Raw genomic sequence first — 18,726 nt, forward strand, 5'->3', positions numbered from 1 at the left:
ACAAATAAACAAGAATACAACAAACTAATGTTGATCTTAGTCACGTGACGGAGAGTCAACAACATAACACCACTAGCACATCTTCAAACTTTACTGCTATGAAGCAAAACGTCACTAAATCTGCGATTTTTTTCGTAAAACTTTGAATTAATACTTTAGTTCAACGTGAAAATGCACATTCCGGAATTCTGGGTACCTGACCCGTGAAAATATTGTCAAAGTTTTAGCATGATAACGTGCAATTTGTATTTCATGTAACTGCCTTCTATAACTTTATCTTTTAATAAAACAATGTTGTGTTTGCCTGCAAATTTTACCTTTCTTTGCCCTCACGTGCTGTGTCACTTGAAGCAAGACTTCACAAAAATGAAATCTTCCAGAATAATAAGTAACGAAAACAATAAAAAATATAATTAATTTATTTAACTCAGCCTAAAGTACCTTTTATAGTAAGTAACCAATATAATAAAAATATAATTAGTTTGTCCAACTCAGCCTAAAGTACCTTTTATAGTAAGTAACCAATATAATAAAAATATAATTAGTTTGTCTAACTCAGCCTAAAGTACCTTTTATAGTAAGTAACCAATATAATAAAAATATAATTAGTTTGTCTAACTCAGCCTAAAGTACCTTTTATAGTAAGTAACCAATATAATAAAAATATAATTAGTTTGTCTAACTCAGCCTAAAGTACCTTTTATAGTAAGTAACCAATATAATAAAAATATAATTAGTTTGTCTAACTCAGCCTAAAGTACCTTTTATAGTAAGTAACCAATATAATAAAAATATAATTAATTTATTTAACTCAGCCTAAAGTACCGTTTATAGTAAGTAACCAATATAATAAAAATATAATTAGTTTGTCTAACTCAGCCTAAAGTATCTTTTCTAGTAAGTAACCAATATAATAAAAATATAATTAGTTTGTCTAACTCAGCCTAAAGTACCTTTTATAGTAAGTAACCAATATAATAAAAATATAATTAGTTTGTCTAACTCAGCCTAAAGTACCGTTTATAGTAAGTAACCAATATAATAAAAATATAATTAATTTATTTAACTCAGCCTAAAGTATCTTTCATAGTAAGTAACCAATATAATAAAAATATAATTAGTTTGTCTAACTCAGCCTAAAGTATCTTTTATAGTAAGTAACCAATAGAATAAAAATATAATTAGTTTGTCTAACTCAGCCTAAAGTACCTTTCATAGTAAGTAACCAATATAATAAAAATATAATTAGTTTGTCTAACTCAGCCTAAAGTACCGTTTATAGTAAGTAACCAATATAATAAAAATATAATTAGTTTGTCTAACTCAGCCTAAAGTACCTTTTATAGTAAGTAACCAATATAATAAAAATATAATTAATTTATTTAACTCAGCCTAAAGTATCTTTCATAGTAACTAACCAATATAATAAAAATATAATTAGTTTGTCTAACTCAGCCTAAAGTATCTTTTATAGTAAGTAACCAATATAATAAAAATATAATTAGTTTGTCTAACTCAGCCTAAAGTACCTTTTATAGTAAGTAACCAATATAATAAAAATATAATTAGTTTGTCTAACTCAGCCTAAAGTATCTTTTATAGTAAGTAACCAATATAATAAAAATATAATTAGTTTGTCTAACTCAGCCTAAAGTATCTTTTATAGTAAGTAACCAATATAATAAAAATATAATTAGTTTGTCTAACTCAGCCTAAAGTACCTTTTATAGTAAGTAACCAATATAATAAAAATATAATTAGTTTGTCTAACTCAGCCTAAAGTATCTTTTATAGTAAGTAACCAATATAATAAAAATATAATTAGTTTGTCTAACTCAGCCTAAAGTACCGTTTATAGTAAGTAACCAATATAATAAAAATATAATTAGTTTGTCTAACTCAGCCTAAAGTACCTTTTATAGTAAGTAACCAATATAATAAAAATATAATTAATTTATTTAACTCAGCCTAAAGTATCTTTCATAGTAAGTAACCAATATAATAAAAATATAATTAGTTTGTCTAACTCAGCCTAAAGTATCTTTTATAGTAAGTAACCAATATAATAAAAATATAATTAGTTTGTCTAACTCAGCCTAAAGTATCTTTTATAGTAAGTAACCAATATAATAAAAATATAATTAGTTTGTCTAACTCAGCCTAAAGTATCTTTTATAGTAAGTATCCAATATAATAAAAATATAATTAGTTTGTCTAACTCAGCCTAAAGTATCTTTCATAGTAAGTAACCAATATAATAAAAATATAATTAGTTTGTCTAACTCAGCCTAAAGTACCTTTTATAGTAAGTAACCAATATAATAAAAATAAAATTTATTTTTCCCACTAACGTTTACAGGTAGGTAATACGCCGCTCCAAAGACCACTAGCATTACAATACCGTGTGCCAGGACTATCAAGTTCAAACCCCCGATAACAGAAATACACGACACTCCGGCTGAATGTAAATACATTTCCGCTTCTGTCTCCATTTCTGATATTTCCGGGATCGCCACAGTTTCGTGCTGGAAACGAAAAAGTAAAACAAAAAATGGTGAAAATACCTTCAATAGAAGTGATAAATCTCACAGATACGTCTGTTTCTTAGTCATATACTATATTAAACTATCTGTTATCTTCATTTTTATTCCATTTAAAGACAAAGAAATTGTTGTTTTTAGCCTGCGCGTGGTACCTTGGGCGACTAAAATATTCTATATATTTTTTCTATTATGTATCTTTAGATATATAAAATATTACCTGTGTGGTCAGAAATGTGATTTGCATTTATTAAATATTATATTTCTTTATAGACAGATAGATTTTCTAAAATATTGTCATTGGTGGAATCTTTTCGTATAAGTTGATAAAAATAAAACACAGTTGGTTTTAACACAAATTCATGATAATATGTGAACCGAGACTGACTGATAGGTTTTTATTAATACTTGTTCAACGGATTTTAATGAGCGCCATCGAGTGTCAAATCTGAACACTACTCCATATGTTACAACCCAGGAACTATAACGATACATGCCGAGAATGTTAACAATCGGTTCAGCAGTTCGCGGACACACAGTCACACACATTTATCAGCTAGTGATTACAAATAAAGAAAACAAAGTAAATAAATAGTGGTCTTGTAAGAGTAACATGAAAACCGAAGACAAGACACAAGAAGCTGACAAGTTTCAGAGACAACATACCATATTTGCTGTACCAGTTTATGGTTCAAAGGATCCTTTTAGTTGTATATTACCAGAACGTTTAACGACAAACTAGATTTACGACTCATAGGGTCCATTTAACTGATATTTTATTAGGCATTCATTAGAATATTTCTAGTTTATATCCTACAAGACACATTTTGTTAAGCATTTATCAGAATGTTTGTAGATTATATCCTATAAGACACATTTTGTAAGGAGTTTACCGGAATATTTGTAGTTTATATTCTATAAGGCATATTTTCTTAAACACTTATCAGAATATTCAGAAATAAAACTTTTTGTGGCTCTAAATATTTTCTTATATAAAACGAAGTAAGGCATAATGAATGCTTTTAAGTTCAAAATTACTTTAAAAGGACAATAGTTAAAAACTGTATTATACGTTTATTTCTGACTCTATAGCATTGTGATACTTAACTTCAGGGTTTTTTATTCGCTCATTGAGAAACGTTTTCAGAACTTTGATGTTAGATTCCATTCTATAGTTCGTTACGTGTAGTTGATGTTGTTTTATAACAACGATAAACACGATTATTAAGTGACAAGTAACCACTGTACTTACGAGTACATTGTAAGTCCGGACCAAACCATTGGGCTGACGTGTTGTAAAACATACATTTAGCACGTGTTAGTCCTACCACTTGGTAGCCTGGGAAACAAGTGTAGTTTACGATCGTGTCTACTTCAAACTCCTGTTTCTCCAAACCAGCAGAGTATCTGGCATGGTTAACAACAGGCGGAGGGCCACATACAGCTGAAAAACAAACAGTCTATATCAGGGGTGTGCAACAGGCGGAGGGCCACATACAGCTGAAAAACAAACAGTCTATATCAGGGGTGTGCAACAGGCGGAGGGCCACATACAGCTGAAAAACAAACAGTCTATATCAGGGGTGTGCAACAGGCGGAGGGCCACATACAGCTGAAAAACAAACAGTCCATATCAACCAAAAAATTGTTCCTGTCACACTAGTCTTTCAAAAAGTAAAAATATCCCCACGTGCTGAGCATTCTTTTGGCAGAGGATTGTTTGTTTGTTTGTTTTTCGAATTTCGCACAAAGCTACTCGAGAGCTATCTGTGCTAGCCGTCCCTCATTTAGCAGTGTAAGACTAGAGGGAAGGCAGCTAGTCATCACCACCTACCGCCAACTCTTGGGCTACTCTTTTTACCAACGAATAATGGGATTGACCGTCACATTATAACGCCCCCACGCCTGAAAGGGCGAGCATGTTTGGCGCGACCGGGATGCGAACCCGCGACTCTCAGATTACGAGTCGCACGCCTTAACACGCTTGGCCATACCAGGGCCTGGTGAAGTCTAAAAGCTGTTAATACACAGAAGTTTAATATTATAATGTTACTTGTTTTCTTTCTTTTATCGAAAGTACAAAACCAGTTTACATACGTTCCGTTGTGGCTTCTTATGGTGCATTTTCAAACCGAATATTTCTATTGTTTTTCTTATGTTTAAAGCTAGAAAAATCAGTCAGCCATTTTCTATTTTTTTTATTGTAAATGTTGGCTTTTATGTTGTTAAGTAACTTATTTTATTCTTCTTTCACGGGCACGGCATGGCCACGTGGCCAAGGCACTCGACTCGTAATCCGAGGGTCGCGGATTCGAATCCTTGTCACACCAAACATGCTCGCCCTTTCAGTCGTGGGAGTGTCATAATGTTACGATCAATCCCATTATTCGTTGGTAAAATATCAGGCCAAGAGATAGCAGTGGGTGGTGATGGCTAGCTGTCTTCCCTCTTGTCTTTTACTACTAAATTAGGGACGGCTAGCGCAGAGAGCTCTCGTGTAGTTTTGCGCGAAATTCAAACCAAACCAAACCAAATATTCTTCCACATATAGGATATAATCGATATATTTCCACCGGAAATTGGTGAGAACATAGGTGCATTAATGGGCTTTGTCTCTATGGTAACGAAGAAATTTTTAATAGTGGACATAATGAGGTTGCAATGTTTAAGACTTCTATTTGATGATTTTTGTGGCAAAGTAAAACAGTTGGTAGTGGCTAATTCATGTCGTTTTTCACATTTTCTAAAGACATTTTCAAATATTTCTTTTTGTCATATTTATCTTTGATTAGTTCAATACAAAGTGGAAAAATCTAAAAAGTTTGTTTGTTATGAATTTCACGCAAATCTGCGTGGTCTATCTGCGGTGTAAGACTAGAGGGAAGGCAGCTACTCATTGCTACCCACCGCCAATTCTGAGGCTACCTTTTACCAACGAATAGTGAGATTTACCACAACATAATAACATATCCACGATTGAAAGGGCGATCATGTTTGGTTTGATGGAGATTCGAACCCGCGACCGTCAGATTACGAGTTGAGCGCCCTGACCACCTGGCCATGTCTGGCGAAAAACTAGAAATAAAGCAACAACGAAGAACCCCAAAAATTATAGTCACAGGGACAGTAGCAATGTCCCTTAGCGACTAAATAAAATATGAAACATCAGAATAAAAAACGTGAGAGAAAAGCAGAGGATAAGATACACACAGGAGAAAAAGGAGAGCAAATAAAACTACTAAAAACATGAAGCGACAACGACAGGTGTGTTGTTTGTTTCCAGTGTATTTATCACGACAACGACGGCTGTGTTGTTTGTTTCCAGTGTATTTATCACGACAACGACGACTGTGTTGTTTGTTTCCAGTGTATTTATCACGACAACGACGGTTGTGTTGTTTGATTCCAGTGTATTTATCACGACAACGACGACTGTGTTGTTTGATTCCAGTGTATTTATCACGACAACGACGGCTGTGTTGTTTGCTTCCAGTGTATTTATCACGACAACGACAGGTGTGTTGTTTGTTTCCAGTGTATTTATCACGACAACGACGGCTGTGTTGTTTGATTCCAGTGTATTTATCACGACAATGACGACTGTGCTGTTTGCTTCCAGTGTATTTATCACAATAACGAGCTTACTGGCCACCCAGCTTGTCTGGCTGTTTAGTATTCTTAACTTGGTTCTGAGCTCTTGTCAAAATTCAACTTTTCCTTGCTGGTGAAACCTTAAGCTAAGAAGCGAGGTGTCTCTCCAGATGACAGTTATTACAGGACAACAAAAATAAATCAACCCACAGAAACAAACAGCTTAGCGAATTTCTGAACTTGTTTGGCTCCGTACAATAAATTACAGAACTAGGTGACACCTTACAACAAATTTCTGAATTAATCTGACACCTTACAACAAATTTCTGAATTGGTCTGATACCTTAAAACAAATTTTATTTTTAAAAAATCACTTCTTCTGAACAAAACGTTTCTGTTTTTTTTTAAATAAAACAAAAACAATACAATATTCTAGTCCGTTTCAAGAACGCTGGTGCTCGCTTTTAACTCCAGCTGTCGCTCCGTCAAACAAATTTTATGTATTCGCCTTGAACCTTCTGATCAACAGACCAGTTCGCTTACGTTCAGTTAAATTACTTAACTGTAAAGACAAACAATTTTAGTTGCTGTTAAACTTTCATGGATCGTGGAATGTGTATGGAGGGGTGGAAGGTAAAACAGTATTAACAGAAGATAAAAAAACACTTAACATCCATACTGTTATAATTCGTATTACCCCTAACTTAGTTCAACAATAATAGCGGTTTTCACACCTACTTACGTTTTTTCTTACAAGCAGGAGTCTTACCACTCCACGAGCCATCTCCCTGACATACTCGCTGTCTTGGCCCTGACATCCAGTACCCACCATAACATTTGTACGTAACCTTTGACCCAAATATGTTACCAGTGGCTTCAGGTTGACCGTGGACGATCGGCTCCAAGCTCTCGCATTGAAGGTCTGTAGAATAAAATTGTCGTGTGTTGTTAATACAAGTGGCAAAACGAACACTGAAGTTGTGTTGATTTTATAACGTAAAACAACATGTCTACTTTTGTAATTTTAAAAACAAAGTGACACCACTGGAAAGGTATCCACTTCACGAGGACATAGCTGAGATAAGTTCGCTTTCTTAGCTATATTTCCCGAAAAGTTTAATATCTTAGAACCTTCGTAAGTTCTTTCCGATTTTCGATAAATAAGTGAATAGGTGTTTTATAATAGAACTAAACATGGCCGGCGTATAGAATTACGTGGAATAAATATTTTCTTTATCAACACAAAATATACGATATCTGGAATAATTATATTACCTATCAACACAAAATATACAACATATTAAAGTATTGTACGTTCGTACTTAGAAAACAAACAAAGAAACTGAAGTGACCGTTGTCAGATAAGACTGAAAATTCTCGTCACTTTAAAGAAGTGATGTATCACTTAGTGTTCTAGATTATTACTTTTTATAAATCTAAGTTCATCCAATCGGACAGCGTAACTTTTTTTTGGCCTACAATGCTAAACTTTGGAGTTCGATTCCCTGTGTTGCGCTGAGCGCAACTCATTGTGTAGCATAGCACAATTATAACTCATTGTGTAGCTGAAACTGTAACAACAACATTTTCTTAATTCATTGACAACAATCTTGTGTTAAGAAACAAGAAAGATTCGTTACACGTACGAATGTTTGTTTTGAATTTCCCAGTGGCACAGCGGTATGTCTGCGGACTCACACAGGTGAAAACCACGTTTCGATACTCGTGGTGGGCAGGGCGCAAAGTTACACGAGGGTTATCTGCACTAGCCGTTCCTAATACAGCAGTGTAAGACTAGAGGGAATGCAGCTAGTCATCACCACCCACCGCCAACTCTTGGGCTACTCAAACATCTAGTACCGCCCTCTACATTCCGACACTCAGTTACACAACCCCTTTCAAACATGTGGTCAGCTTCCGGTCAGTTACCTCTTTCTTTGTGAACCTGGCGATGACCGAAGAAGGTCGAAACGTTGTTCGCTTTTCTATGTAAAATATTTTCTCAACCCAAACGAGCCGTTTTTGCATATAAATTTCTCAACTAGTGGGTTTCTCGACATAACTGACTTGGGCTACTCTTTTACCAACGAATAGTGGAATTTACTATAACATTATAACGCCCCCACGGCTAAAAGGATGAGCATGTTTGGTGCGACGGGGATTCGAGCCCGCAGCTCTCAGATTATGAGTCGAGCGCCTTAACCACCTGGTCATGCCGGGCTACACGTAGGAAACTGAAGGTGAGGGCGGTTTGTACATGATCAAACAAACAGACTTGATTTAACAGGTTTGTGTGTTCTCAGTATTTATAGTATGAGTTAGTAATACCAAACAGACTTGATTTAACAGGTTCGTGTGTTTTCAGTATTTATGATATGAGTTAGTAATACCAAACAGACTTGATTTAACAGGTTCGTGTGTTCTCAGTATTTATAGTATGAGTTAGTAATACCAAACAGACTTGAGTTAACAGGTTCGTGTGTTCTCAGTATTAATGATATGAGTTAGTAATACCAAACAGACTTGAGTTAACAGGTTCGTGTGTTCTCAGTATTTATAGTATGAGTTAGTAATACCAAAGAGACTTGATTTAACAGGTTCGTGTGTTCTCAGTATTTATAGTATGAGTTGGTAATACCAAAGAGACTTGATTTAACAGGTTCGTGTGTTCTCAGTATTTATAGTATGAGTTAGTAATACCAAACAGACTTGATTTAACAGGTTCGTGTGTTCTCAGTATTTATAGTATGAGTTAGTAATACCAAACAGACTTGATTTAACAGGTTCGTGTGTTCTCAGTATTTATGATATGAGTTAGTAATACCAAACAGACTTGATTTAACAGGTTCGTGTGTTCTCAGTATTTATAGTATGAGTTAGTAATACCAAACAGACTTGAGTTAACAGGTTCGTGTGCTCTCAGTATTTATGATATGAGTTAGTAATACCAAAGAGACTTGATTTAACAGGTTCGTGTGTTCTCAGTATTTATGATATGAGTTAGTAATACCAAACAGACATGAGTTAACAGGTTCGTGTGTTCTCAGTATTAATGATATGAGTTAGTAATACCAAACAGACTTGAGTTAACAGGTTCGTGTGTTCTCAGTATTTATAGTATGAGTTAGTGATACCAAACAGACTTGATTTAACAGGTTCGTGTGTTCTCAGTATTTATGATATGAGTTAGTAATACCAAACAGACTTGATTTAACAGGTTCGTGTGTTCTCACTATTTATAGTGTGAGTTAGTGATACCAAACAGACTTGATTTAACAGGTTCGTGTGTTCTCAGTATTTATAGTATGAGTTAGTGATACCAAACAGACTTGATTTAACAGGTTCGTGTGTTCTCAGTATTTATGATATGAGTTAGTAATACCAAAGAGACTTGATTTAACAGGTTCGTGTGTTCTCAGTATTTATAGTATGAGTTAGTGATACCAAACAGACTTGATTTAACAGGTTCGTGTGTTCTCAGTATTTATGATATGAGTTAGTGATACCAAACAGACTTGATTTAACAGGTTCGTGTGTTCTCAGTATTTATAGCATGAGTTAGTAATACCAAACAGACATGAGTTAACAGGTTCGTGTGTTCTCAGTATTAATGATATGAGTTAGTAATATCAAACAGACTTGATTTAACAGGTTCGTGTGTTCTCAGTATTTATAGTATGAGTTAGTAATACGTTTTAAGTTGTCCTCAGTTAAGGTATTTTTGAGATACGTTTGTGAAACAACCAAGGAAATGTCTACCGAATACTTACGTATCATTTTAAGATCTTTGGGAGGTGAACTTAGTTCTTATTTGTCATATGTACATACATCTGTATATTATGAAGATGAAATTCTGGGCCTTTCCAGATCCGAATAAATCCATATATAAAATAGTTATCAATTAATTAAAAGTTATGCCAGTATTTTGCACGTCGGCAATGACGACACATTTCATAAAATAGTTTATATTTAAAAAAGTTATATTCTTTAAACTTTATATTCTATATGCTTTAGAAAAACAAACGAATGGCCACTAATCAGTTATTGCAGTTTCAGTCAAAATATTTAATATATTTTTTTTATTTTATCTTATTTCATTTTTTGAGATTTCAAGATAATTTAAAAGATGGAGCTTTGTCTACATGAAATGCTGCGTGTGTCGTCTGCGTGTTTTAACTATTGCAGTGCAATACAAACACAACCAGAGCTAGGCCCGCATTGGCCAAGTGGTTAAGCCACTCGACTCGTACGTAATCCGAGGGTGGTGGGTTCGAATCTCCGTCACACTAAAAATGTTCGCCCTTTCAGCTGTGGGGACATTATAATGTGATGGTCAATCCCACTATTCGTTGGTAAAAGAGTAGCCCAAGTGTTGGCGAAGGGTGTTGATGACTAACTGCCTTCTCTCTAGTCTTACACTGCTAAATTAGAAATGGCTAACGCAGATAGCCCTCGTGTAGCTTTGCGCGAAACTAAAACAAAACAAAAAACAGACAAACATAACCAGAGCAACTCGTACGTATTGGATATAAAAAAAAATGCAACACGAAAGTTTTGTTTTATTTAATTTTGCTACACCAGGTGGTGACTATTTAATCAGTCGTTTTCTTATAACGCTGTTCATGAAAAATATAATAATCTCTCTGTAAAACTGGATCTTGCTACATTTACTAAGTGCTTGAATAATTCGTTCGGAAATCTAACCGCCTTATAGACTGCCGAAGTAGACACTTTTTTCACAAACATTATATAAATCAAATACTGAATTTTTACTGTCTTTCTCTGTGCTTTTCACAGGTTTTCATGTGTTTTACTTTACTTTGAACTGTGCTTTTTCCTGTGTTTCTCCTGAAATATCTGAGCTGTGCTTTTCATTGGATCTGACTTCATGTTTATGTGTTTTACTGTATTTTTAACTGAGTGTTTCACTGATGTTCGACCGGTGAGAGAGGGCCTGACATGATCAGGTGGTTAAGGCACTCGACTCGTAATCTGAGGGTCGCGAATTCGAAGCCCCGTCACGCCAAACATACTCGCCCTTTCTGCCGTGGGGGCGTCATAATTTACGGTCAATCCCACTATTCGTTGGTAAAAGAGTAGCCCATGAGTTGGCGGTGGGTGATGATGACTAGCTGCCTTCCTTCTAGTCTTACACTGCTAAATTAGTGACGTTAGCCCAGATAGCTTTCGTGTAGTTTTGCGCGAAATTCAAACCAAACCGGTGCGACAACTATGGACTTACAACGTTAAAATCCGGGATTCGATTCCTCGCGGTAGACACAGCAGGTAGCTCAATGTGAGTTTGCTCTAAAAACAAACAGACATTTGATTTTTACTGGTTTTGAACTGCGTTTCTTTCTTCTTTCAAAAATTTGCATTTTAAATTGGTTTCTATGCGATTTTCACGGATTTTCATCTACGAAGATCATTAGTTTTGATTTTCACCAAATTTTCAACAATTTTCTCAGTGTGAAACCATTTGAATAGTTTTCACGGCTAGTACACTTTATTGTTCTTAACTTGTAAGGCGGTTTGTTTTTCTTCTTCATGATGTTCAACTGTCATCATCTGGGAATAATCATCAACCTGGTGGTTAACCCTCAGGATGACTTTAAATCAATGTGGCGGATGTGCCTGTGTGGGATGGTTTGTATGAGTCTCACTCACAAGAGCTGTTGTTACAGATTTTCTTTGTTTAAATACTGACTAAAACTTTCAACCAATAAGCTGTCTGACATGTTTATAAATGGAACAACATGAACACCCATTTTCATTCTTCAGTTGCATGAAGTGTGTTTGTGATGGTTGAATAGATGTATTGTTGAAGCCACATGTGTAGTGTGCCATGTGTCACTTTTACAGATCTAGATCCTCTTCAAGTATATTGTGTATTTTAGGGGCATTTGGATAACTTTTGTGTTCGTGGATTCTCACATTTTACAGGATACCGCACTTTGCATATCAACGCTGCGGTACAGTTTGTTATAGGTACCTTTTTGAATGGTCCTGATATCCCAAGCTGCCTTTCTTTGTTTTCTAATTCCTTTAAATGCAAGGAATATCCTGCTTTTGGAAATTATACATCTTCAACATTAACACATCTTATAATTTTAGTATATGAATAGTTTGTGTTGGAAAGATCTTTTACAGATCCTTCTGAAAACAATCAATATTTGGGGTCATCAAATTATCTATGTGCTGTCAAACAATGTCAAAATGCTCCTCTGATACACTCCATTCTATATCAACTTTATAACGGTCATGTGACTTGTTGCTTTACATATTCAAAATAATTTTAATGCAGAAATTTGAATCGTCTGTAGTTTTCTTGCCAATCACTTGGTGTTTTTTTTTCTTCTAACTTTACTTGACTGTTGCTGTTTTAGTAAAATGGTGTCTTTAGTGAATCCGCTGTTTTCATGTTTAAAACGACGTTTTATTTTTCGAGTAGTTTGGTGGATATTCATGTTTACTTTTCATTCTTTGGAATTGTGATATTCTTAGATTAATTGATTTTTATGAAGAATGTTGAGTGGGGTCTCCTTTATAAAGGGAAGATGGACAGGATAAGTTTTAAACTGAGTAAAATAACGAGATGTGTACATCAAAATTAACAGTCTTTATTTGCCAATAGAAACCAACACAGTATGCATATTTGTGTAGGGCAAGGGATGTTCACATTATACGGGATATATGAAATAATTAACAAATTTTATACACCAGGTGGAGCTGTGTGAATCCATTGCTCCTTACATAAGAGGAAATATCAGGTTTAACAATGGCGACTAGCGCTACCACGTGACTTTAAATCATTTACACTCGTAATAAGGTGAACAGAGTCTCTGGAAGTAACATTTTTAATTTAAGTTTAGTTTGTCTTTCAGTCTCTGTGCACTTTTGACACTTGGATTAGCCACTCCGCTTCTCTGTAACAGTCAGTGAAACTTTTTACATACCCCAAAGTTTACCTGAGGTTAAAAACGTTTCTCACCCTGTAGAAAAATCAAAACTTTAATACTTTAATATTAAAGTATTCCAGTCGGCCATGAGAAAGAAGCTTAATAGACATTTTACAATGGAACTTTCTAGAATATTTACGTATAGTTTGCATGTTTAAAGTTAAGCACAATGCTACGCAATGAGCTATATGTGCTCTGCCCATCACAGATAGCAAAACCCAGTTTATAGTGTTTTAAGTTCGCAAACATGCCGCTGTGCCACTGGGAGGCCATTTTCGACTACATTAACATTTCTCGTTTTCTAGAACATTTCACAATTAATCAACTTTTCCGCCATTCTAAACTACAGCAGTATACCACACTTTAATCAGCAAATATTTTATATTTCTAAACAAACAAAACGTTTCGGGACGCAACATAAGAAACCTGTACAAAAGAACTGTTAACGTACAATACAGTACCAACAAGCATTTATAAATAAATGGTTGTACAAATCGTTACAAATGTCTTGTCTTTACGTACTAACTAGTGTATGATTTAAAAGCGTCAAAATCGATTCAGAAAATGCTTCCGGGCATGTATATCAAGAGAACACGACTTGAATGTCGTGGAAACAATTGCGTGTAAAACGTTTAATCTTCACATATGAGCACGTGCTCAAAACCCTGAAGCATAATTTATCACCTCAAGCAATACTGTAACTATAGCAACACGTCTGTTTTCTCTACCGAGAAAGGTTTCAAATATTTGCATAGAATTTCAAACAAAGCACTTTATTTATAACATTATATGTCTTTTCTTATTGGTTTATAGGTGAAATAAAATACAAATAAAAAAATAACTCACATTTCAAAAGAGGTTCCTGTCAAAAGATGTAAGATATTATAAAGCACAGAAAAAAAAAATTGTTTTGGGAACTGTTTGTCCATCTGACTCTGACATTTATTGTAAAGTTTATCCGGTTTAAAAATGAATTAATCTACAATACAGAATTTTAATATTAAAAACAAGTATTCCCCAGCAGAAAATCCCCATCCCCAGGGGTTCATCTGAAGGCTTATGACGGTAAAAACCGGTTTTCCATACCCGTGGTGTCCACAACATAAATAGCCCATTGTGTAACTTAACTACAAACAGACAAACAATAAACAATCCGCTGCAAAAAGTCAGTCGAAACTGGAAACTTTAGTTCGACCGATTAATGAAATGTCAACTCATACTTGAGTTTTTAACTAAAAAAACACCATATTCTGTCCAAAGTAGCTAACTGAAACCATAACAATCAAGCCTTTTCTGACCCAAGTAGACGGCTAAAACTATAACAACTTTAACTTGATCAAGTGTGAAGACCGAGTCGTGTCTTATTTCATGACTAAAAACCAGCACTCTCCGACCCAAGTAGATGGCTAAACCTATAATAACTTCAACTTGGTCAAGTGTGAAGACCGAGTCGTGTCTGATTTTATGACTAAACACCAGCACTCTCCGACCCAAGTAGATGGCTAAACCTATAACAACTTTAACTTGATCAAGTGTGAAGACCGAGTCGTGTCTGATTTCATGACTAAAAACCAGCACTCTCCGACCCAAGTAGATGGCTAAACCTATAACAACTTTAACTTGATCAAGTGTGAAGACCGAGTCGTGTCTGATTTCATGACTAAACACCAGCACTCCGACTTAAGTAGATGGCTAAACCTATAACAACTTTAACTTGATCAAGTGTGAAGACCGAGTCGTATCTGATTTCATGACTAAAAACCAGCACTCTCTGACCCAAGTAGATGGCTAAACCTATAACAACTTTAACTTGATCAAGTGTGAAGACCGAGTCGTGTCTGATTTCATGACTAAAAACCAGCACTCTCCTACCCAAGTAGATGGCTAAAACTATAACAACTTTAACTTGATCAAGTGTGAAGACTGAGTCGTGTCTGATTTCATGACTAAAAACCAGCACTCTCCGACCCAAGTAGATGGCTAAACCTATAACAACTTTAACTTGATCAAGTGTGAAGACCGAGTCGTGTCTGATTTCATGACTAAAAACCAGCACTCTCTGACCCAAGTAGATGGCTAAACCTATAACAACTTTAACTTGATCAAGTGTGAAGACCGAGTCGTGTCTGATTTCATGACTAAAAACCAGCACTCTCCGACCCAAGTAGATGGCTAAACCTATAACAACTTTAACTTGATCAAGTGTGAAGACCGAGTCGTGTCTGATTTCATGACTAAAAACCAGCACTCTCAGACCCAAGTAGATGGCTAAACCTATAACAACTTTAACTTGATCAAGTGTGAAGACTGAGTCGTGTCTGATTTCATGACTAAAAACCAGCACTCTCCGACCCAAGTAGATGGCTAAAACTATAACAACTTTAACTTGATCAAGTGTGAAGACCGAGTCGTGTCTGATTTCATGACTAAAAACCAGCACTCTCCGACCCAAGTAGATGGCTAAACCTATAACAACTTTAACTTGATCAAGTGTGAAGACCGAGTCGTGTCTGATTTCATGACTAAAAACCAGCACTCTCAGACCCAAGTAGATGGCTAAACCTATAACAACTTTAACTTGATCAAGTGTGAAGACTGAGTCGTGTCTGATTTCATGACTAAAAACCAGCACTCTCCGACCCAAGTAGATGGCTAAAACTATAACAACTTTAACTTGATCAAGTGTGAAGACCGAGTCGTGTCTGATTTCATGACTAAAAACCAGCACTCTCCGACCCAAGTAGATGGCTAAACCTATAACAACTTTAACTTGATCAAGTGTGAAGACCGAGTCGTGTCTGATTTCATGAATAAAAACCAGCACTCTCTGACCCAAGTAGATGGCTAAACCTATAACAACTTTAACTTGATCAAGTGTGAAGACCGAGTCGTGTCTGATTTCATGACTAAAAACCAGCACTCTCCGACCCAAGTAGATGGCTAAACCTATAACAACTTTAACTTGATCAAGTGTGAAGACCGAGTCGTGTCTGATTTCATGACTAAAAACCAGCACTCTCCGACCCAAGTAGATGGCTAAACCTATAACAACTTTAACTTGATCAAGTGTGAAGACCGAGTCGTATCTGATTTCATGACTAAAAACCAGCACTCTCTGACCCAAGTAGATGGCTAAACCTATAACAACTTTAACTTGATCAAGTGTGAAGACTGAGTCGTGTCTGATTTCATGACTAAAAACCAGCACTCTCCGACCCAAGTAGATGGCTAAAACTATAACAACTTTAACTTGATCAAGTGTGAAGACCGAGTCGTGTCTGATTTCATGACTAAAAACCAGCACTCTCCGACCCAAGTAGATGGCTAAACCTATAACAACTTTAACTTGATCAAGTGTGAAGACCGAGTCGTGTCTGATTTCATGAATAAAAACCAGCACTCTCTGACCCAAGTAGATGGCTAAACCTATAACAACTTTAACTTGATCAAGTGTGAAGACCGAGTCGTGTCTGATTTCATGACTAAAAACCAGCACTCTCCGACCCAAGTAGATGGCTAAACCTATAACAACTTTAACTTGATCAAGTGTGAAGACCGAGTCGTGTCTGATTTCATGACTAAAAACCAGCACTCTCCGACCCAAGTAGATGGCTAAACCTATAACAACTTTAACTTGATCAAGTGTGAAGACCGAGTCGTGTCTGATTTCATGACTAAAAACCAGCACTCTCTGACCCAAGTAGATGGCTAAACCTATAACAACTTTAACTTGATCAAGTGTGAAGACCGAGTCGTGTCTGATTTCATGACTAAAAACCAGCACTCTCTGACCCAAGTAGATGGCTAAACCTATAACAACTTTAACTTGATCAAGTGTGAAGACCGAGTCGTGTCTGATTTCATGACTAAAAACCAGCACTCTCCGACCCAAGTAGATGGCTAAACCTATAACAACTTTAACTTGATCAAGTGTGAAGACCGAGTCGTGTCTGATTTCATGACTAAAAACCAGCACTCTCCGACCCAAGTAGATGGCTAAACCTATAACAACTTTAACTTGATCAAGTGTGAAGACCGAGTCGTGTCTGATTTCATGACTAAAAACCAGCACTCTCCGACCCAAGTAGATGGCTAAACCTATAACAACTTTAACTTGATCAAGTGTGAAGACCGAGTCGTGTCTGATTTCATGACTAAAAACCAGCACTCTCTGACCCAAGTAGATGGCTAAACCTATAACAACTTTAACTTGATCAAGTGTGAAGACCGAGTCGTGTCTGATTTCATGACTAAACACCAGCACTCTCCTACCAAGACTGGTTGCTGAAACTTGCACCATCAGTTTGAGCGAATGATAAAACATTAGAGCCAGGTCGTATCTGATTTCATGACTCATCTTCAAGTTAGATCTGGACACCGAAGAACGTGACACATTGTACGTGGATAAATAATACAGTTTAAAGACGGCTTTATAACTGATAACCTGTGAACTGACGAGTTAAAGTAAACAAAGTAACGTATAACGAATTAGAAATGCCAAACAAAAACATTAACTTGAGCTCAACTTTATTTCACACAGCCATCAGACGTTTTCGTGAAAATCCTCCTTCTTGGAATATATATACATGAGATTCATGGTTGGAGACATGTTGTGTTTAGTGTTAAGAATTCACCCAATACAAATGTTATGTTACTAAATGCATAAAATGATTAGAAATATTGATGTGCTGGTAGATTTCTAGACGTTCGGAGCTGGACTTGAGTCCAGGCAATAACACAAGCTTTTCCCTGAACTTGTAAAAACTGAATGTGCTATAAGAGTAGCAGTCAGTTCCTTGGCGTGGGTAGTATGGTGTTACTGACTAGCCACCTGCCTTCTGGTCTGTAGTTCAAAGCTATGGATTGTGGTCATTACTTTGATATAAACATGTAAACTAAAGCTTGACACCCAGATAGATCTGTCTGTCAGGCTTTTCGTGGATAAACAACGAATCTCTTACCACAGATAACAGATAGGCAGCTAAATAAATTTTGAAACTTTATTCTTGAGTTGTCTTCTTAGAAGAGGTAAATCAACAACTACACTGTGGTCCATCAACAACTACACTGTGGTCCATACTAGAAATAATGTGAGACAAACGTATTTTATTTTGCTTGAGGAACTGATACCAAAACATTCAGTTTTTTCTAAATCATTTTCCTTCTACACTGCTCCCAGGGCCCGGCATGGCCAGGTGGGTTAAGGCGTTCGACTCGTAATCTGAAGGTTGCGGGTTCGAATCCCCGTCGCACCAAACATGCTCGCCCTTTCAGCCGTGGGGGCGTTATAATGTGATGGTCAATCCCACTATTCGTTGGTTAAAGAGTAGCTCAAGAGTTGGCGGTGGGTGGTGATGACTAGCTGCCTTACACTGCTAAATTAGGAACGACTGGCGCAGATAGCCCTTGAGTAGCTTTGCGTGAAATTCAAAAACAAACAAATACACTGCTCCCCCTAATGGCACAGCGGAATGTCTGAGGACTTGCAAGGCTAGAAAAAGTGTTTCGATACCTGTGGTGGGCAGAGCACAGATAGCCCATTGTGTATCTTTGTGCTTAATTGAAAACAAAAAACGAATTTTTACACTTCGAGGTATCTGTGTAGAAGTACAGATGTCTTCCAATTAACCCTAAAA

The 18,726-nt window shown here is 36.0% G+C and overlaps 1 protein-coding gene across 1 annotated transcript in view; it reads right to left on the minus strand.

Moving 5' to 3' along the window:
- LOC143230320 (sushi, von Willebrand factor type A, EGF and pentraxin domain-containing protein 1-like) overlaps positions 1–18,726 on the minus strand; it is a 75,934-nt gene that overhangs the window by 45,442 nt on the left and 11,766 nt on the right. The window contains exons 3-5 of the mRNA XM_076463649.1: positions 6,874–7,053; positions 3,793–3,984; positions 2,352–2,525 (exon numbers count right to left, since the gene is read on the minus strand). Coding sequence (XP_076319764.1) covers positions 2,352–2,525; positions 3,793–3,984; positions 6,874–7,053 — 546 coding nt within the window. The remainder of the gene's footprint in view (positions 1–2,351; positions 2,526–3,792; positions 3,985–6,873; positions 7,054–18,726) is intronic.

Source organism: Tachypleus tridentatus, chromosome 1 (assembly GCF_004210375.1).
Source record: "Tachypleus tridentatus isolate NWPU-2018 chromosome 1, ASM421037v1, whole genome shotgun sequence".
Lineage (NCBI taxonomy): Eukaryota > Metazoa > Arthropoda > Merostomata > Xiphosura > Limulidae > Tachypleus > Tachypleus tridentatus.